The 21,908-nt window shown below is 42.7% G+C and overlaps 1 protein-coding gene across 6 annotated transcripts in view; it reads right to left on the reverse strand.

Annotated features, from left to right (window-relative positions):
• The window catches only part of epb41l4b (erythrocyte membrane protein band 4.1 like 4B), a 169,816-nt gene that overhangs the window by 117,969 nt on the left and 29,939 nt on the right, over positions 1-21,908 (reverse strand). For 5 of the 6 annotated variants that reach the window (XR_009999603.1, XR_009999604.1, XM_062956977.1 and 2 more), the window contains exon 2: positions 4,570-4,674. The exons of the other annotated variant lie outside the window; for it this stretch is intronic. Coding sequence is in view for 3 of the 5 variants with exons in the window: in XM_062956977.1 (XP_062813047.1) it covers positions 4,570-4,674 (105 nt within the window). In the remaining 2 variants the exon portion in view is untranslated. The remainder of the gene's footprint in view (positions 1-4,569; positions 4,675-21,908) is intronic. 6 annotated transcript variants of the gene reach the window in all.

Genomic DNA, 21,908 nt, shown 5'->3' on the forward strand with positions numbered 1-21,908 from the left:
AGCATCCGAGGGGCTTCCTTGGAATCAGATGGAAATGAGTAGCGGATTTGCGTGTCATCTGCATAGAGATGGCAACGCCCTCCAAAACTCCGGATGACCTCTCCCAGTGGTTTCCTGTAGATGTTAAATAGCATGGGGGATAAAATAGACCCCTGCGGAACCCCACAGGTCAATGGCCACGGGTCCGAGCAGGTGTCCCCAGCTTCACCATCTGGGAGCGGCCCTCCAGGAAGGACTGGAGCCACTGCAAAACTGTGCCACCGAGCCCCATCCCAGAGAGCCTCCCCAGAAGGATACCATGGTCGATGGTATCGAAAGCCGCTGAGATGTCCAAGAGAACCAGCAGGGTCACACTCCCCCTGTCCAGTTCCCTGCGGAGGTCATCCACCAAGGCGACCAAAGCCGTCTCGGTGCTGTACCCAGGCCTGAAGCCAGACTGCAAGCAGTCCAGAAAATCGGTGTCATCGAGAAACCCCTGGAGCTGCGTGGCAACCACCCGCTCCAGAACCTTGCCCAGAAATGGGAGGTTGGAGATTGGTCTGTAGTTGTTGCAAACTGACGGGTCTAACGAGGTCTTTTTTAGTAGCGGCTTTACCACCGCTTGCTTAAAACAGGATGGAAATGACCCCTGACCCAAGGAGGCATTTATTATAGCCACAAACCACTCCAACAACCAATCTTTGGCCAGCTTAACCAGCCAGGAGGGACAAGGATCCAGAGCGCAAGTGGTCGCCCTCACAGACCCAAGAATCCCCTCCACATCATCAGGAAGGACAAGCCGGAAAGAATCCCACAAGATCGAACAGACAGGTGCCTCGGTTACCTCCGCTGAAACCAGTTAAGCTGGAGTCCAACTCACGATGTATCTGAGCAACTTTGCCTGCGAAATGGTGCGCGAACTCGCTGCACCGAGTTTCCAAGTCATCGGGAAGCTCCCGGGTCTCGGGAGGCTGCAGGAGCTCCCCAACAACTTGAAACAACTCCGATGGCCTGTTGGCCGCAGACGCTATGCGGGCAGTCGTGAAAGCTTTCCTGGCTGCTCGCAGAGCCACGGAGTAAGCCTTAATAGCGGCTTTAGCCCGTGCTTGGTCGGACACATCCTGAGATTTCCTCCAGATGCACTCTAGTCCCCTCCTCGCACGCTTCATCACGGCCAGCTCCTCAGTGAACCAAGGAGTTGACGTGACTCTACGCAGCGAGAGGGGACGTTCGGGAGCGATCGTGTCCAGTGCCCTTGTCAGCTCACTGTTATAGCGATCAGCCAGGACATCGACAGGATCACCAGTCTCCAGAACAGGAAGATCCCCAAGAGACCTCAGTAGTCCATCCGGATCAATCAGCCTCCTGGGTTGAACCATCTTAGTGGGTCCACCACCCCTGCGGAGGTTAGAAGGCACGGCGAAACTTAAACAGATCAGATGATGGTCAGACCATGACAATGGAAGGATATTTTGCTCTTCCACTCTGACTGTCCCACCGTCCACAATGAAGACAAGGTCCAACGTGTGTCCCGCCTGATGTGTGGGCCTAGATATAACTTGAGTCAGCCCCATGGTCGTCATGGCAACCATGAAATCCTGAGCTGCACCTGTTAATGTGGTCTTGGCATGGATGTTAAAGTCTCCCAAAACTATGAGTTGTTGGGAGACCAAGGCCGCATTAGAGACCACTTCTGCTAGCTCGGACAGGGAGACTGCTGGGTCGTGGGGTGGACGGTACATCAGCAGAACCCCCAAGCTGTCTCGGGCTCCCACCTTCAGCAGGACACATTCAAACCTCGAAGATTGCGGAACGGCGCATCTGATCAGGGCGATGGACTGCCGGAAGATCACCGCAACTCCTCCTCCCCACCCCCCAACCCAGGCCTGCTGATGAACCCCGAAACCCGGTGGGCACAGCAGGGTGAGATTCACCCCACCCAGCTCATCCAACCATGTCTCGGTGATACATGCCAGATCCGCCCCCTCATCCAGGATCAAATCCTGGATGATAGCTGTCTTACCGTTGACGGATCTGGCGTTCAGAAGCAGGACCTTAAGGCTGGGGGGTCTGTCCTGAAGACTACCACACCTATTCCTCACCAGGGTTGCAAGAACTCTGTTGCGCTTCTCCCTGGGTTGTAAGTGACCGTTCTTCCTTCTCCCCCACACCACCTCAATGGGGCCCCACCCGTGAGAACCCTCTTCCTCCTGAGGGATTGGCTGATTGAAATTGCCATTTGAGGGGGATAGTCAGCTGTCCTGAGATGGAAAGCCTCCAAGTGTGCTTGATTGTTTAAAGGAGGAGCTTATCTCCGTTGGTATGAGAGAAGAGGGGTCATCTAACATGATAACATCATCTAACGTGGGAAGGGGACTAGGCGCAACTGATGACTGATGGCGGGGCTGGGGAGTAGAACAGACATGGCTTGAAATTGGGGAATCTTGTATATCGAAATTCAGCCCGATGTCTAAGGGGCGAATCAATGGGTCTACTAATACCCTCTTAAGAATGATGCCCCACTGTTGGAGTTTAGGCCCGTACAGAAACAGTTCTTCCAGTAACATTCTATCTTCCAGCCCAATGAGAAGACATAAGGAGCAGTTCCAGGATCGATAGTCTCTGCGAAGCCAGTCAATGGTCTTGATCTTCACTTCCGACTGGCTTAAAGAAAGAATTTGTGAAAGAGATATCTGGACCGCTCGCTTAGATGTCCATCTGCCTCTATTCAGTAAAGAGTCTGAAACTTCCACTGCCACCTTGTTAGTTCGCAACAGATTGCAGGAAGTATCCCGAGATTGTCCAAACAGTTCTGGGGACAGCATGTTGTTTGTCCTCTGAAAGACTCTATTGGTTTCCGTCCAACCAACCCTCCCCTGACCCTCTTCCCCAGATAAAAACCCATCCCCATCCCTGGCCACTTCCAAATCTGACCTATTAACTACCTTCTGCTCCTCTAGCTTTATTCTTCCATGGCCTTCCAGAGCGTTTAATTCCTCATTAATGTTAGTAGAACTAGTTGGTACAGTTGTCATAATGTCTATAGGAGAAGGATTTTTCACAATCAGGGAAATTCCCTTGAAAAGATGATCAATTTTCTTGTTCAGTGTCTCCAGTTGATACAAAACAGTACTGAACGATTTCCCCAACAAATCACATAAGTGAAGAAGTTCATTTTTCCTCGGAGATTCCTGCCAACTCATTCCTATTACCTTCTCAAAAACCTTCCTATAGTAACCACTCTAATCTTTCAAAGTTAACACACCGTTTCTCATGTCTCTTTCCACTCATCAGTATATCAACCAACATGCGCAAACCATCATTCACATTCTAAAACCATCAATATACCAGTCAATTAACCTCAAGGAACTCTCCAATCCTATGTGATCACTTCCTATGTCTAAGTACCAAATGCACAAGCCCACTTCCTATCAACAATCAGATCTGTCTCCCTGCATTAAGTTAAAAACTTTCTCACTCCTATCTATAATACACACACATACACACTCAAAGGAAAAAAATAAAAAATAATAAAATAAAATAAAATAAAATAAAATAGATGGGGGCTGCAGCCCTGAGGATCCTAGAAATGCCGCTTCGCACAGGCCACCCGGTTCACTGGAGCCGATGGAGAGGCCCAGCTGTCTTCTCTTTGTGAGAGCCGATGGAAGGGCTTGGGAGGGCCGCCCGGTCCGGCGCGGCTTCCAAGGCCTAATTCTCACTATGAGGAAGACTGAGGGGGAAGCTTGAAGATGGCCGCCCGGTTTGGCGCGGCCACCAAAGGCAGGGCAGAAGCAGGGGAAAATGCAGCAAATGCAGCAGGCAACAGACTTGAGGTGGGAGTTGAGGTCTACACAGCAACCTGTCCCTGCTGCACATTGGAGAATCCTCCTTAAGCGTTTTCTAACATATTCCTGTGTTAAGAAACTGGGAGAGTATTGCTGTAGCCCAGAGAGCATTTTATAGTTGTAAATTATTTTTTTTCTGAAGCTTGAGTCCATGAATGTTCATTAAGAATAACTCTCATCTCTGATTTAAGGACATGTTTATGCTTTCAAGGACCACAGAAGCAATTGTAGGAATGCAGTTTTAGGGTGTATTAAATTATCAGAAACTTAATGCTACATTTCTGCTCCTGAAGTAAATGCTTCACTTTCTCAACCTTTTAATATTAGCTAGTAATCTTTATACATTGACTAACAGGATGTGAGTGAAATGAGGACTCCACAGCAAAGGTTCAGATATCCACAAAATACTTCTAAAAAGAGGGAAAATGACATAAACATGTGTTACAATGGAAAATGTTTTGAATGCTTGTAAAATTTTGTGTTTGTAGTAGCACAGTACACAATTAGAAAAAAGATACTTCTAAAATGTACAACATGCATGCAATGAAGTATCAGTTGCAAATGAATGCAACATTTTTGCTTGCTTCAAATGAATACAACATTTTTGCTTGTTTCAAACTACTGACAATTTCCAGGCTTATTTGGAAAACAGAGGCCTAATGTCATATTAACCAGCTTTTTTTTATCAGATTATACTTTTATGGGCGCAATCATTGCCACAATATAAAGGCCAAATACATACCATAATCTGGAATGCATCAACGAACTGCAAGCCAAAATAATCTGTTTCCACAAGGTCCAAATGATATATAATCTGATCAAACAAATCTTGTCCTTTTGCATGTTTCTGTAAGGGAAATTATTACAAATGAAAACATTGTTACAAGCATATATTTATTCTATGCAAACATGTTCATGACTTAGATGCAAAGAGACCGCTCATCTATGCACTGATTTCTTAGTATTTCTGCATTTTAGACTCTATTTTATACTGTCCTTCATTCAAGGGGCTCAGTAGAGGCTTCAGATTCACAAGGGCTATCTGAAGTAGGTTAGAATAAAGGTGCATCTACATTGTAGAAATAACGCAGTGCGTCACAACTTTAACTACCATGGCTTATAGTTATGGAATTCTGGCATTTGTAGTTTGATGAGGCACCAGTACTCTTTGGAAGAGAAGGCTAAAAACCTTCTAGAACTACAACTCCCATGATTCCATAGCATTAAACTATGATCGTTAAAGTAGAATCAATCTGCATTATTACAATGTTGATGTACGCTAAAGGAGTAACAGGTTGAAAGTACAGTAGAGTCTCACTTATCCAACACTCACTTATCCAACGTTCTGGATTATCCAACGCATTTTTGTAGTCAATGTTTTCAATACATCGTGATATTTTGGTGCTAAATTCGTAAACACAGTAATTACTACATAGCATTACTGCGTATTGAACTACTTTTTCTGTCAAATTTGTTGCATAACATGATGTTTTGATGCTTAATTTGTAAAATCATAACCTAATTTGATGTTTAATAGGCTTTTCCTTAATCCCTCATTATCCAACATATTCGCTTATCCAACATTCTGGCGGCCCGTTTATGTTGGATAAATGAGACTCTACTGTAGTTCAGGGAACCTCCTGGCTGAAATATTGCTTATCTAAAGGCACATCTGCACTGACACTATAATGAAGCTTGGAATCAGTTTTTGAAGGAAGTGGTTTCACGGGACAGGTGATTAGATTGACAGGTCTAGAAGTGGTTTGAGGCCAGGTGGGTGATTATATTAACCATGGAACCTGGCCTCAATCACTATGCTGAGGAATTTTTCATTTCTCAGAGAGATGCACATTAGCACTCCAGAGGCAAACGTGACAGGTATTAACAGAGATAATCAACGATCCCACCCAGGGGATCAGTTAGCCCCCTGCTACCCTTGGGTGTGCTTTTCTGCAGCATTCTTCTGGAGTCTATAATGTGCTTCACCAGGGACAGGTGTCTACAACATGCTCCACATTTTGCAGAGTCAAATTTGCCCTGGAACTGGAATACATTGGCATCAGCTGTGGTACTTTGGCTGAAACTACTTTCTTGGGACTTTAAAAATGTGCTGTACAGTCATAAATGTGAGTGCACTGTCTTATAATGTCAGTGTAGATGGAGCCTAAGTAACAGATATTAGACTTTTACACTACTTTGGCTTTCACTAAGGCTCCTTCCAGTCCTGTGTAACCCTAGGCAGAATACATGTGCCTCAGGAGGCGTCAGGGCCCACGTGGCAGATCCGGGCCGGCAGGTAAAGGAGAACAAGAGGTTTCCCACCTGGCAGGAAGAAGCGTTGGGGGCGATGGGAAGGGGCCTGCTGGGTGGGAGGCCTGTCCTACACTTTCCCTTCTTGCCAGCCCCTCCTCCAGAGCCGACCATGCCTGCTGCGTGGGCCCTGTCTCTGTCCAAGGCGCATGTAGGCATCTTCCTTGGCTTGAGGCCTGCAAGGCGGGGATGGAGTGGCGGCTTAGGCCTCCCTTCGCTGCTCAGGGACCTGGGCAGCTCCACTGGGACGTCGAGGGACCTGGGGCTCCACTGCTGCCTCCACCTCCTCTGCCTGGCCTGCCTTGTGCACCGCACATTGGCCTCATCCTGGAGCCGCTGGCCTCACTTCCAGCAATCACTCTCCTGCTGCGTATGTGGTGAGTGAGTGAGGTGCTCGCTATTGTTCTGGGCCTTCCCTCCTTTTCTCCCTCGCTCCCTCCCTTTGCCTTGGTTTGTCGTTACTTCCTCACTCGTTTTTGTTTTTACTGTAGGGCTGGGAATGCTTAGCTTGTAGAAAAGAAGGTTGAGAGACTGGAGCATGTTAGCCATGTTTAAATATGAAAGGATATCACATTGAGGAGGGGGCAAGCTAGTTTTCTGGTGCTCCAAAGACTAGAGCCCCTTCCACTCAGCCGAATAAAAACCCACTTTCTGTTGAAATTGTCTACATGTTTGTACACTTCTCAGCAGGAGTCTACTATATACCATGCAGTTGTGGACAAGTCTACATAGGGACCACCAAACACAGCACTGTCCAAACATAAATCAAGGAACATGATGCACTGCAGACTAATTCAACCTGAGAAGTCAGCCATAGCAGAGGACCTGATGAACCAACCTGGACACAGCATATTATTTGAGAACACAAAAATACTGGACCATGTCAGACTACATAAAGAAGCTACTGAAATCCACAAATGTGTGGACAACTTCAATAGAAAGGAGGAATCCATGAAAATGAACAAAAACTGGCTACCAGTATTAAAAAAACTCTAAAATCAGGACAGTAAATAAAGAGCAACACCCCAAAAGCAAGGAATTTCCAGACAAGAATCAATCAAAAGCTGCAAGGCCATTAAATGCAAATCAAGCTGGCCATTTGCAACATTCACACATGCCTCAAGCAGACAAGAGTTCTTTCTCCCACTCTGGACATTCAACAGATATATAAACCTCACTTGCCTAGTTTCCAACAGATGTCTCAAGCTCTGAGGATGCCTACCACAGATGTGGTGAAACATCAGGAGAATGCTTCTGGAACATGGCAATACAGCCCGGAAAACTGACAGCAACCCAGTAATTCCGGCCATGAAAGCTTTCGACAACACATTATTATTAAACAGAGGCTGAATGGCCATCTGTCAGGAGTGTTTTGATTGTGCTTTCGCCTTATAGCAGGAGGTGGTTGGACTGGATGGCCCTTGGAGGTTTCTTCCTACTTTAGAACTATTATTATTATTATTATTATTATTATTATTATTATTATTATTATTATTAAGCATCTGTCAGGAGTACTTTGTGCTTTTCCCTTATGACAGGAAGAGGTTCCTACTCTATTATTCTATTATTATCATTATTATCATTATTATTTTATTGACACAAAGACATAGTATGACACAGCAAACGAGAGATATATGCTGGATTTCGTATTACAAAATCAGAAGTCCCACAGTATTTTTGCGTGTTCATTTTCCATTACCTTTGCAGGTTTGTGATCCCACCAGTTCTTTACTGCTGGGAGGTGGTACTTGTGGAATAAGTTCCAATGAATAATTTGGGCCACATAGTTGTGCCTCTGTTTGTAGTCTGTCTGTGCGATTTTCTTACAGCAGCTGGGGATATGATCAATCGTTTCATCAGCTTCCTTGCACAGTCTACATTTTGGGTCACTGGCTGATTTTTTGATCTTTTCCTTAATTGCATTTGTTCTGATAGCTTGCTACTGGGCTGCAAGAATCAGGCCTTCTGTCTCCTTCTTCAGTGTCCCATTCGTGAGGCATAGCCAGGTCTTCTCCTTATCAGCCTTTCCTTCAATTTTGTCACGGAACTGTCCATTCAATGTTTTGTTGTGCCAGCAGTCAGCTCTAGTTTGTAGTGCAGTTTTCTTGTACTGATTCTTTGTCTGCTGTGCTTTGAGGAATTTCTGATTTTTGACTTCGATCAAAGCAGGTTCTTCACTTTCCTTTACATATTCTGCCAGGGCATGTTCTTCTTCTTTGGCTGCTTGTTTTACTTGCCACCAGATCTCTGCCACCAGATCTTCTAGGCAGATATAGCCGGTCAACATCACTGCGAGGATGAAATGAATGATGAATGGTCATGAGTGTTCTGTTTTTCTGTCCAAACTGTCCAGTTCCACCTGTATCCAATTTATAATGCCAGCAGTATATCTTATTTAACTTATTATGTTACTCTTACATAGCTGCTGCAGTTCCTCCACCGATGTAGTCGACAGAACTGTACCTGGTGGTTGATTGATATTATTAACTGTTGTAAAATTCTTGTTTTATCGTATTACTGTTCTATCTTTTGTATATTGTAAATTGTATTTATGCTGCTGTTTTGCTCAATTATGCTGTTAAGGCTGCCCCATGTAAGTTGCCCCGAGTCCCTGCGGGGAGATGATGGCGGGGTATAAAGTTTTATTATATTATTATTATTATTATTATTATTATTATTATTATTATTATTATCATTATTATTATTTATTATGACAGGTATGGCCCAGGTGTTTATGGCCTTGATGGTGTTGCCTCCATTGAGCTTGCTTTTGAGAATTTTTCTGACCCTTTGAGTGTATTTCTTGCTGACCACAGTTTTTAGATGTTCATGTTGGATGTTGTCCAGCTGTAGTATGCCCAGATATTTATAGGCCTCTAGCTGGTGACCACATCATGAAAAGACAGGAAAGCTTGGAAAAGATCATGACGCTGGGGAAATTGGCAGGAAAAGTAAGATAGGCCGACCAAGGGCAAGATGGATGGATGGTACCCTTGAAGTGACTGGCTTGATCTTGAAGGAACTGGGGGCGGTGATGGCTGACAGGAAGCTTTGGTGTGGGCTGGTCCATGAGGTCATGAAGAGTCGGAAGTGACTGAACGAATAAACAACAAGCTGGTGACACTTTATCATTTGGTCATTAGGCATATTTATGCTCTCATTTTCAATGATTTTTCCCTTCTCCGATGCCACTGTCGAACATTTTTCCAGGCCAAACTCCATGCTGATATCAGCATTAAAAATTTGGACAGTGTTAGTCAGAGACTCGATTTCAGTTTCAGTTTTCCCATACAGCTTCTGGTCATCTATGTACATTAGATTCTATTATTATTATTATTATTATTATTATTATTATTATTATTATTATTCAGCAGAGGCTGAATGACCATCTGTTGCAAGTACTTTGTGCTTTTCCCTTATGGCAGGAGGAGGTTGGACTGGATGACCCTCGGAGGTCTTTTCCTACTCTAGAATTTTATTATTATTATTATTATTATTATTATTATTATTATTATATTATTAAGATAATGAATGGCCATCTATCAGGAGTGCTTTGATTGTGCTTTTCCCTTATGGCAGAAAGGGGTTGGACTGGATGGCTCTCAGATGTCTCTTCCAACTCTAGGATCCTATCAATATCAATATTATTATTATTATTATTATTATTATTCTTTGATTGTGGCCATCTGTCAGAAGTGCTTTGATTGTGCTTTTCCTGCATGAAGGCAAAAGGGGGTTGGACTGGGTGGCCTTTGGGAGTCTCTTGCAACTCTAGGATTCTAATATTATTAAATAACTGTGAATTCCTCCCAAACCCCTCCAGTATTTTCTGTTGGTCATGAGGGTTCTGTGTGCCAAATTTGGTCCTGACCTGTCATTTGTGAGGGTCTCAGTGGTCTGTGGAAGTCAGAGCTGAAATGGTTGAAGGTACTTCAAATCCCATCATCCGCTGTCCATACTCCCCCAAACATAGTTTTTGTGATTAATCACTATTTTTTAATTATGTTCAATTTGTAACAATAAAATACATATTAGATATTTACATTATGATTCATAACTAGCAAAATGACAGTTATGAAGTAGCAACAAAAATAATTTTATGGTTGGGGGTCACCACAACATGAGGAACTGTATTAAGGTGATGCAGCATTAAAACGATTGAGAACCATTGCTATACATTACAACTGCTCAACAAGATTCCAGCTATTGCTTTCATTTCTCTTATAACAACATGTAAAGATTTTGACACACACTGTCCTTTGTGACAGCCATTTGCCACCTATAGAGACATAATTTGACACCATTAAAATTTCACTGGAGTTGAACACAAATGAATGAACAATGGCAAGACAGACCTTAAACTAGTCTGTTGCACATAGTTATACTGCTGCTTGTGCAATCCCAATGAGGAGCACCCTTGTACAACTTCCCAGAAAATAGAACAGCTTGCATAACAGTATTGATACAGCGTAAATCATCAATAGGATTCCAGCCAAAATCTTTGAAACATTTGCAGTCTGTTGGCAGTTATAATCATCTGTTATCATTGCTCATCTCCAAAGAAAAAAGTGTCAGTTGAACAAATTAAAAGACAAAACAGCCAAATCATATTTCTTGATAAACTAGACCCATTTTTCTAATAGCAAGCCAACAAACAAAACAATGATAAATAGCAGTTTGGCAGGATGACCTAACTGCATGAATCTGTGACCTCATTCACAAAAAGTGTCTGTGAAGCAGTGACCTCATTCACAAACAGTGTCTGAGCTCATCAAAGTCCCACAACAGGGCACAGAGTATGAACTGAAAAAAAAATGTGCTAGATGCTCCCATTACCTCAAAATGCACAACCGGCATAAGAAAATGGGAAAGTTTAGCAAAGAACATTAAAGGGGAATCAAGGGAAATAACAGAAGCACACCTAATGCTATGCAATGATTCTAGGGCTCTGCAAGCTGTACAACATGTTTAACTTCCTGCATAACAAAAAAAAAGTTTACCACAGACTAATACTGTATTATCTCTCAGGAAGCAATATGAAAAGGATTTAGGTATAATTCAGTATATGCCTTAGGAAGGTTAATGGGACTTTAAGTGTGAGGCACAAATTGAACCTTAAAAAAAATGAACCTCGCAGCTTCATTGAGACAGGCAGTGAGAACGTGTTGGCTTCTCCCTTAATTCAAAGATAACCTTCAATAAACCTCTCCCTGGAATGTTACTTGACCTTTCCTCACACCCCGGATCTCAGGGGATAGCCACTCATCCAGCATAATCCCTTTACAATACCCTGGAACAGTCACAGGGAACAAATAATGGGTCCTCTGAAGAGCTACAAGAGTTGTCATAATATCTGATTTTGTCCTGGGAACATTTCCTCATCTATAGTGCTGTGCCAGACTCCATTCCATGATATCTCCATTGATTATGACAGCACTCTGAATACCTTCTTGTCTGTCTGTTCGGCACTCATTGTTCAAGCCCGGAACTGGGACATCAAGACCCATTAACTCTTAATCAGCTGCATCCCTTTCTGAGCGCACCTTATTCCTGGGAGGACGTACAGACACAAGCATTCAGATTCACCAATGACACTTGATGAAATTTCCCACCTTGGAACCAATCAGAGGGAGAGCGGATGCGCCTCTCCACCAATGAGGTGGCAGAACATAGCCAGCACTCACCAAGACCAATAAATAACTGGTGTGGCAAAGTCTTTTATTTTGTATCACAGTCAATGTGATATAAATAAATCTATGTGTTCACAATTGCGGGTCAGAACATTCTTTAAAGTGCAGATTCTGCTAACATCCCCTTTGGCCATTGATAATAAAGCCTCTGATTTTGCCTTCAACCTCTTTGTGTCTCATCTGGCGTTCTCGAAGTTTGACACACCAAGCTCCGAACCCACAGTTCTTGAGGAAACTGAAATCACATGACATCCGGTATGTGGAGATGGCAACAGGTAGGACTTGCTGAGGGTTCTCAGTAAGCCAACCGCTGACAGTGATCAGGCAAAAGCGATTCCGCCCCTTCTCTCGGTGGATCGATTCCAGATAAGTCAGAGTCTGGCTGGCACCCACCAATGGCCCCAAAGATCGCTTTCCCCTCAAGGGAGGCGTTCAAGAGGGTCCAGTAGGGAAGCCATAGACAAAAGCAGATCGTGTTGCAGGAAGCGAGGCAAAAGCTTTGCAATTACTGCCAGCCCCGCTTATTTTAAACAGCAAGAAAGAAGCCAAGAAAGCTGGGAGACTAGAACAGACAAAACAGTGAGTTTCCCAAGAAAAAATTCTATTCTTCTAGGTGTGAGGCTTTCCCCTAATAGTGTGTTGTAGTTGAGCCAGTACGTAATGTTGCAAGCAGTAGTAGCAGTACCAGTAGGGGAAGAAGAGGTAATCGCGAACAGGTGTTAGATGAAGAACAGCAAAGGGAACGGATCTGGGATATACTTATGGCATCTACTGATGAAGACACATTCGAAGGGTTTTCAAGTGGCAGGGAGTTGATGAGCGAGGAAGGAAATGTGGTGGATGGAAATAGGTTACTCGGGAGCAGGAATCAGATGAAGAACGGGAGAGGAAGAAGATCCGGGATATATTTACTGCTCCCACAGATGATGAATCATTTATGGGTTTCTCTGGGGATGATGGGTCTGAGAGTGATGAGGATGGGGAGAACACAATGAACTGGACTAAGGTACAAGAGATTAGGAATATGTGTGCAGAACCAACTTCTAGCGACACGTTTGTAGGGTTTTCGGGACATGAGGAGTGGCAAACGGGAGATACATCCAATTCATGGGGAAACCTAAGTCTTTACAGGAGATGGAGGAACTGGAGAGATGGAAACAGGGGTCCAAGGACAGCTGTTAGAGATGATGATGGGGTGGAGGCCAGCTCATCATTGGATAATGATGTGTAAGTTAAAAGTAGGCTCTGAAATGGGGAATCTTTGCAGAAGGCAAAGTGTCGGTTACGTATCGTGTGTATTTTGTCGCTGTCTGTTCTCGTGTTGGGTTTTGGGTTTGGGTTTTGCAGCCTGGAGTTCTGTTACCTGGGAATCCTCGACGTTTAGACTGGCTTATCGTGAGTGTGGCTTTCTCCCTTCCTGGACTCTTGGATTGATTCGACAACGGCTCTGTTTGACCACCTTAGTGACAACGTTTGGACTGGCTTATTGTGAGTGTGGCTTTCTCCCTTCCTGGATTCTTGGTTTGACTCGACAACGGCTTTGCTTGACCATCTTAGAGATGACGTTTGGACTGGCTTATCATGAGTGTGGCTTTCTCCTTTCCTGGACCCTTGGATTAATTTGACTACGGCTTTGTTTTGACCAGCTGGGAAATGGCGTTTGTTCGGACTCCGTTTATGGTGACTTTGGCAGGCTTTGGCAACTCTTATATGCAACTGACTCTTTGGATACAGCACTGTCTTTGGAACCCTTTGCTACAGCGCTGTTTGCTTCCTGTTTACTTTGACTGAGTTTAAAATCCGGGTTTTCTTTCTGTTTAATCCGGATTTTCTTTCTGTTTAATCCAGGTTATTTTCCGGTTACCTTTTAAAGCCCAGTTTGGGTAAGCTCTTTGAGTTTTGGCTAGAGACACTGAATTTAAGTGTCTCTGAGCGTATTATTGCTTTATAATAAACCTTTTGTTGGACGATATAGCGTGTGTGGCTCTTTAAGGCCTCTGTGCCTTGACACAGTGGCTTGTGAGATATATTGAAGAGAGTTCTTTCAATTTGAAATATAAAAAGAACCAAGGAAAAACAAGGATGTACCCTAATAATAGTAGAGTAGGAGGAATAAAAGGAAGTAGAAGTATTCCTAATTTAAAATCTAATGAAGTGCGCAAAAAGACTGACCTTGAGGGACCATTTGTTGTGGCTACGAAGACATTTTCTCTATCAACAAATAAATCATAGAGAATGAAGCAGATAGAGAGAACAGAAATTAAAAGAAGGGAAGGCAAACCAGGCGAAGGGCGGAAGTTGATAGAGCCCAAATGGAAACAAAGGGGGAGATGAATGGAGTGACAGAACAGGAGGACTGGAAATTGGGAAGCGAAAGCCAGAAGGCAGAAGGATTAAACAGACGGACCTGGAGGACTAAGAAGACAACGGAACATAGAGTAAAGACGAGATAGAGGGAATGAAAGCAGCAACATTCCATGCATAGAAATTCGAAGTGAAAATAGGATTTCAAGAGAAATGTCTGGAGATGGGAAATAAGCACATGCCACCATCTTTAAGATGGAGAAAAAGATAGATCCAGAAAACTAAAATTCGGTCAGCCTCTTGTTATGGTGAAAAATTCTAGAACAGACTGAACATTCAGGCATTGATTGTTGGGAATCAACAATAGTTTGAAAAACCAGTAGTCTATGATTTAAAGACCTGGAACTTTAGCTACAGTTTACAAAAGTAGGTCCCTATATTAAGAAAATTATCATAAATGTCTGCCACATTTTTTTCCTGGTGTTTCCTTCAATCAAATTACCCTTCTAAAATTATAGTGATACACTTACTGTCAAAATGTATAAATGACAGCAGAGACGAAGCTGCCTACTACTTGACGATCTCAAGTACCAGGGAGGATGGGCAGAAGATAAGAAACAGCCAGGCAGGCAGCTTACTCTGTTTTTTTGGAGGGTCCCCAGAAATTCCAGGGGGTGCCTTTACAGCAGGAAGAGAGGAGACTGATTATCTGACTGTCCCTTGATCTACTTAAACAAAATAATTGCTGGTAAAAAATACAGATCACTATAAAAATATTTATTATAATTTATTTATTAGCATTTATACCAAAAAGACTCCCAAAGTCCACTTACACACTATTAATTTGACAGTTCACAGCACTCAGAATTACTGTCTAATGAGATACAACATGCAATTAAAAGGGGTGACACTGTGGAAAGAGATTATGCCCCACTGATGCTGATTGTACTTCTCCAAGGTCACAGCAGCGGAAATTGGGATGGACTCTTCCTACTCTCTGGGACAAGGCATGGTTTAATTGTTTACTGTTGTGTTGGGAGGCATCCTTTTACATCAGTGATTCCCAAAGTGGGCGCTACCACCCCCTGGTGGGCGCTGCAGCGATCCAGGGGGCGGTGATGGCACTTATTAGGACAAGGGGGCGGGGACAGGGGAGGGGAGGGGCCTCTTCCCAAGTGCCCAAGATAAGGCTGAGCCCCTGAGGCACTTGTTGGGATGCGGGGGGGGGGGGGAGCTAGAGTGGCCGTGGCTTCATCCCCGGAGCCCGAGACTGGGCTGAGCCTCTATATCAGGGGACCCCAAACTTTTAAAACTGGGTGCCAGTTCATAATCCCTCAGACCGTAGGAGGGCCGGACTATAGTTGGCCACCGAGCAATAATGATAATAATAATAATAATAATCCCAACCCCCTTCTGCCTTTGTGGACCAAAAGCACAAGCAAAGCACCCCCGATAGATGGCCACCTAGCCTCAATGTTAATAACAACAACAACAATAAAAAGGTTGGAAGAGACCCTTTAGGTCATTTAGCCCAACCCCCTTTTACCTTTGTGCTATGGGGGCCTGATAAATGTCTTTTATGGGCTGCATGTGGCCCGCGGGCCATAGTTTGGGGACCCCTGCTCTATACCTCTCCTGAGAGGCCTTTTAAGACTAAAGGGTGGGGCTAGAGGCAGGGCCTCTTCTCAAGAGCCTCTGTATACCTCCCCTGAGGTGCTTGTTTGAACACGGGGACGGGGTATAGAGCTTCAGTCCCATCAGGCACTTGGGAAGAGGCCCTGCCCCCTGTGTCCTGGCAGGTGCCACAGGACAGGGATAGAAGCTCAGCCCTGCCTCAGAGCTCGTAACTCCACCCATCCAAGCCCTGGCCGTCCCTTTGTGGCCTCACCCACCTCCCCCTTCCCCTCCCAGCCCTGCATCTTGGATTAGGGGAGAGGCTCAGCCCCGCCCTCGAGTAGGAGCCACGCCCACCCCTCTAAGCCATGCCCCCCTTTCCAGGGGGCGCTGAGTCATATTTTTTCTGGAAAAGGGCCGGCAGGCCAAAAAAGTTTGGGAACCACTGTTTTACATTATACTAGGATGTTACAGTAACAATATTACAGAACGGTTCAACCCTTCTAATCAGTAAGCCTAGGAATACACTGTTGTCATGAAGTTGTCCTTTATTTTGTCCTTTATTTTGCCAGTAGTGCTTTCAAATTTGTTTAAACACTGCTGTCTTTCTTGTCTTTTTTAAAGGTTCTATTTGTATGTGCAAAGCCAAATACAGAGGCATTACAGCTTCATGTTTCTTCATCCTTTCCAAAGCAATTTGAAAGGGGAAAATGCCTTTGTCCATTTTTAATCAGAATTTTTGAAATATTTTGTAGTAATTATGTCGAATGTACAGCATGTAAATGGACTAACAAATTATCCTAAGGCATAAAACATAGATGATTGTATTTTTCAATAAAGATAACACAAAAAGGAGGAAAGATGAAAAAGGAAAAATAAAAATAATTGTAGCATCATCTTTAAGAATAACTAGTTTTTAAATTTTTCACGTAAGGTTTTACAGATATAAACTCACTTTTTGGATGTAAGCTATGTGTAATCTTAAAGGTACTGCTACCTGAAAAACAGCACAACACATGCCTTCTAAAATTAAGATATTTGGTGGAAAATAAACTTTTTGTCAAAATTTTCATTATATTCAATGATTACAAGGCTGTGAATATCAAATATATCAAGAAAAGATACTTGAGAAATTATAGCAAATGAAACAGAACACCAGTAACTCTTTACCAGGTTATACTGGAAATTGTTTTGTATTACTGGTATCTAATGAAACAGAAAGATAAATCACATGAACAATTTGTGCTTCTAGTTATCTTTTCTTCACTCAGAGAGAATTGATGGGGGAGGGGTGGATTGATGGTTAGGAAGAAAGGTGTGTGTGCATTTTCTGACTACTTATTACTAATGGACTAACCAATGGTTGAGATATCCAGTCCATTTTACATGCTAGTTTTCTCATGTTAATAAACGTCTGAATCATAGTGTTGAAAAGGATTCCAAGAGAGACTTGAACACACAATTTTAGTTCCAGTTCCCAAGATTAGCACATCCTAAGTAAACAAATTACAACTAAGCTTGCAAAATGGAATGTTGTTGTAAGTTCCCTGAATGCTGAGCCAAAATTCATAATTTCAATTGCACATGAGCATGAATGCATGATTTCAGTTGTCAGCAAGCTATTTCAACATCTAGACTAAGAAGGAGACATTCAGTTTTACACTGATTATTCTATGTTAGTTTGTGCCGGCTAGGTACTTCTCACAGGTACAAGTTAAAACTGGTACAGGCCTGTGTTTTATTCTGATACTCAACATTACAGAACTTGTATTTCCTGTAAGGAGTAAATCTTGATACCACAGGCTGTTCCACACTAAAGAATTCAGATTTAATTCTGTATATGATGCTCTGTAGTCTACTAGTTGGCAATGCAGCCTGATTTAGCAAATGGACATTTAAGTTGATAGAAAGATTATTTCTAGTATGGTACATTTGTTTTTAAAAAACCTCTTGTTGTTGGGACTTTTTCAGACACTAATACAGTACAGTCTCACTTATCCAACACTCGCTTATCCAACATTCTGGATTATCCAAGGCATTTTTGTAGTCAATGTTTTCAATATATCGTGATATTTTGGTGCTAAATTCATAAATACAGTAATTACTACATAGCATTACTGTGTATTGAACTACTTTTTCTGCCAAATTTGTTGTCTAACATGATGTTTTGGTGCTTCATTTGTAAAATCATAACCTAATTTGATGTTTAATAGGCTTTTCCTTAATGCCTCCTTATTATCCAACATATTCACTTATCCAACATTCTGCCAGCCCGTTTATGTTGGATAAGTGAGACTCTACTGTAACACCACCACTACAATTACTATCCTGCCTCCCCCCCTCCCCCTAAATTTGGTTTTACAAAATTTACAAATTAAAACAAACATAATAGTTTATTTTTAAAAAGAAAAAAGATAATGGAATCAAACTATGAGCAACACTAAAAATGTTTCCAAACACACGATTTAAATGTACAATTTTAAAATATGATTACTGTGTATGCTCATATATAAGTCAACCTCATATATAAGTTGAGGGCAGGTTTTGGAGCCAAAATTATCAATTTTGATGATCTTGCTATAAGTCAAAGGTCATCTGCAAAGAGGGGTGACCACCATGCCATCTAAGGGGGCCAGCAGAAGTTGAGTGAGAAGAGGGGGGTCAATGATTCTTCCAGGACAGGCTAAGATTTTGTCATTTGTCACTCTCCTCAGAGACAGGGATAGTTCATTTTTGGATAAGAGTTAAAGTATAGTACAGGCAGTCCCCAAGTTACAAAGATAGGTTCTGTATAGGTTCCGTAACCTTTACCTTATCTTAGGTTCTGTATGTTTGTTCTTAAGTTCAATTTATTAGTAACAGGTACATTTTTAAGTGTAACTCCAGCCAAAAATATCTATTTTTCAGCTTTGAATAGCATTGAGAAGGGTTAACACGCCTGTGGTGTTTGTTTTGATGTCTGTGCCCATAGACATCAAAGAGAAGGACTTGCCAATTTTGAGTTTTGAAGAATAATTTGGGTAGGTCATCTATTTTTCTTTTTCTTGGCATTTTTTGTATTTTTACTCTATATTTCTTTTTTATTCATTTTACTTTTAATGTAACTTTTAAAACTTTTGAAATAATGGTCTTTTTTAAAAAAAAGAAGAAGATTTAACCTCACTTCGTGTCCCTGTGATAATTGAATTTTGAAAAATGTGGCTCATTGTGGAAACAAAGATTGGTGATAAAGCTTCAGTGGAGACACCTTTACCTCATGATATCTCTTCCAGGAGTGAATTTCCATTCTAGGAGCAGAGGTTTGTAACTAGGGGACTGCCTGTACTTAAATTGATTCATGGATAAACTGAACCAACATTTTTTGGTTGATTTTCTGACTAAAATTTCTAGACCTACACGTAAACACATATGATAAAACATACTATCAACTCTTGGCACAAAAAGAGCTTGCATTGGAGAGGCAGCAGTCAAAGGAAGGAATTTGGTGGGCAATTTTTTAAAAAAAATCTAGAAATAGATTATGAGGTAGACAAGTTCTGTCTTAATGACAGCCACCTAGTGCTTTTGACAGTAACTGCAAGTCATTTCAACACTGAACTTTATGTAGATTTTATTGAGCTTTCTATATCAAACTGTAGTCCTATCTAGACGTTTATGACTTCCAGTCATTTATTTATTTTCCCATACTGATTAAATTGTGAACATGTTTCTTACCACACCAGAATTAATATCTTGGAAAGGCCAGATCAAATTGCTTTAGAGGCTGGATACAGTTCAAGGGCTACCAGATGGTCACCTCTACTGGTATCATGGCAAGTGAAAATGCTTTTAGCAGGAATCCAAATAAAACTAAATAAAGGGATTGCAAAGATTATTAATAACATCTAAATTAGAAGGAGCAAATAATCTAAAGGTATGCAAAGAGAAGGCAAAACAGTTGGGATCAACACAAAAAAGAAGAAAAAAAAGGGAAATCGCGAAGCCTGACTCAAGGCAAAGCAGTACTAGTATATGTGTGTGTGTGTGTATATATATATATATATATACACACACACACACACACATATACATATATTTAGAACCCACTGCACTATTGGTCTTCCATAAAATCATAGCATTGGAAGAGACCTCATGGACCATCCAGTCCAATTCCCTGCCAAGAAGCAGGAAAATCGCATTTAAAGCAACTCCAACAGATGGCCATCCAACCTCTGGTTAAAAGCCTCCAAAGGAGCCTCCACCACACTCTGGGGCAGAGAGTTCCACTGCTGAACAGCTCTCATAGTTAGGAAGTTATTCCTAATGTTCAGGTGGAATCTCCTTCCCTGTAGTTTGAAGCTGATGTTCCGCGTCCTGGTCTCCAGCGCAGCAGGAAACAAGCTTGCTCCCTCCTTCCTATGACTTCCCCTCACATATTTATACATGGCCATCATGTCTCCTCTCAGCCTTGTCTTCTGCAAGCTAAACATGCCCAGCTCTTTAAGCCACTCCTCATAAGACTTGGTCTCCAGACCTTAATTATTTTAGTCTCCCTCCTCTGGACACATTCCAGCTTGCCAACATCTCCCTTTAACTGCAGTGCTCAGAATTGGATATGGTATTCCGGGTGTGGTGTGACCAAGGCAGAATAAAGGAGTGTCTGACAGCTGTGACAGACTGTATGAAGGCCAACAAGCTGAAGCTTAATCCAGACAAGACAGAGGGCCAATTGGGGGTATAGGGTGGTAACCTGTGCTCAACGGGGTCACATTCTCCCTGAAGGCACAGGTCTGTAGTCTGGGGGTCCTCCTGGACTCAGCATTGATGCTTGATGTTAGGGTGTCGGCAGTGGCTGGAAAAGCCTTCGCACAATTAAAACCAGATGCGATCGTACCTCGAAAAGCCTGACTTTGGCCATGGTGGTCCATGCCTTAGTTTACATCTAGAATGGACTACTGCAATGCACTCAACGTGGCGCTGCCTTCAAAGGTGGCTTGGAAACTGAAGTTAACGCAAAGGGCGGCCAGATTACTAACTGGAGATGATTATAGGGAACACACCATGCCCTTATTAAAGCAGCTCCACTGGCTGTCGATGAGTTTCTGGACCCAATTCAAAGTGCAGGTTATTACCTATAAAGCCCTACACGCTTCGGTCCAACCTATCTTCGAGACCGCATCTCCTTCTATGAACTAGCATGGGTTTTAAGATCTACCAGGGAGGCCCTTCTCTTGGGCCCACCTCCTTCTCAAGTGCGGCTGGTGGGGACAAGAGAGAAGGCCTTCATGGTGATGGCCCCCTGGCTTTGGAATGCCTTCCCAAGGGAGATCAGACTATCCCCCACCCTTCAAACCTTCTGCACACAATTAAAGAACTGACTTTTCTGACAAGCCTTTGATCACGTTTAGATTATCTAATAATACTTGTGTGTTATCTACAGCAATTGCTGTATTTTATTGTTTTTACCAGGGGTTACTGTGAATTTATGATGTTGTGTTTGACTGTTTATTTTCTATTTTTGGTTTTGCACTTGTATTTTGTATGTCACACCCCGAGTGTTCTATGAGCTGCCCCCAAGTCCCTCTGGGAGATGGTGGCGGGATATAAATAATAATAATAATAATTGACACAACAACATATTATGACACAGCAAACAAGATAGATATGCTGGATTTCGTATCACAAAATGACAAGCCGAACACTTCCCAAGCATTTATGATTATGTGATGTATTTTCGGATGATGCGCACAGATCCCAGTAGGGTAGCCTTTTTGCAGTTGGCAGATTGTAATTTTGTCAATGTTTATTGTTTCCAAATGCTGGCTGAGATATTTTGGCACGGCACCCAATGTACCGATCACCACCGGGACCACCTGTACTGGTTTCTGACAGTCTTTGAAGTTCAATCTTGAGGTCCTGATAGTGGCTGAGTTTTTCCTGTTGCTTTTCATCAATCCGACTGTCACCTGGGATGGCAACATCAATAATCCAAACTTTTTTCTTTTCCACAACTGTGATGTCTGGCGTGTTGTGTTCCAGAACTTTGTCAGTTTGGATTCGGAAGTCCCACAGTATCTTTGCGTGTTCATTTTCCATTACCTTTGCAGGTGATCCCACCAGTTCTTTACTGCTGGGAGGTGGTACTTGAGGCATAAGTTCCAATGAATCATTTGGGCCACATAGT

The sequence above is a fragment of the Anolis carolinensis genome, chromosome 6, assembly GCF_035594765.1.
Source record: "Anolis carolinensis isolate JA03-04 chromosome 6, rAnoCar3.1.pri, whole genome shotgun sequence".
Taxonomy (NCBI): Eukaryota; Metazoa; Chordata; class Lepidosauria; order Squamata; family Dactyloidae; genus Anolis; species Anolis carolinensis.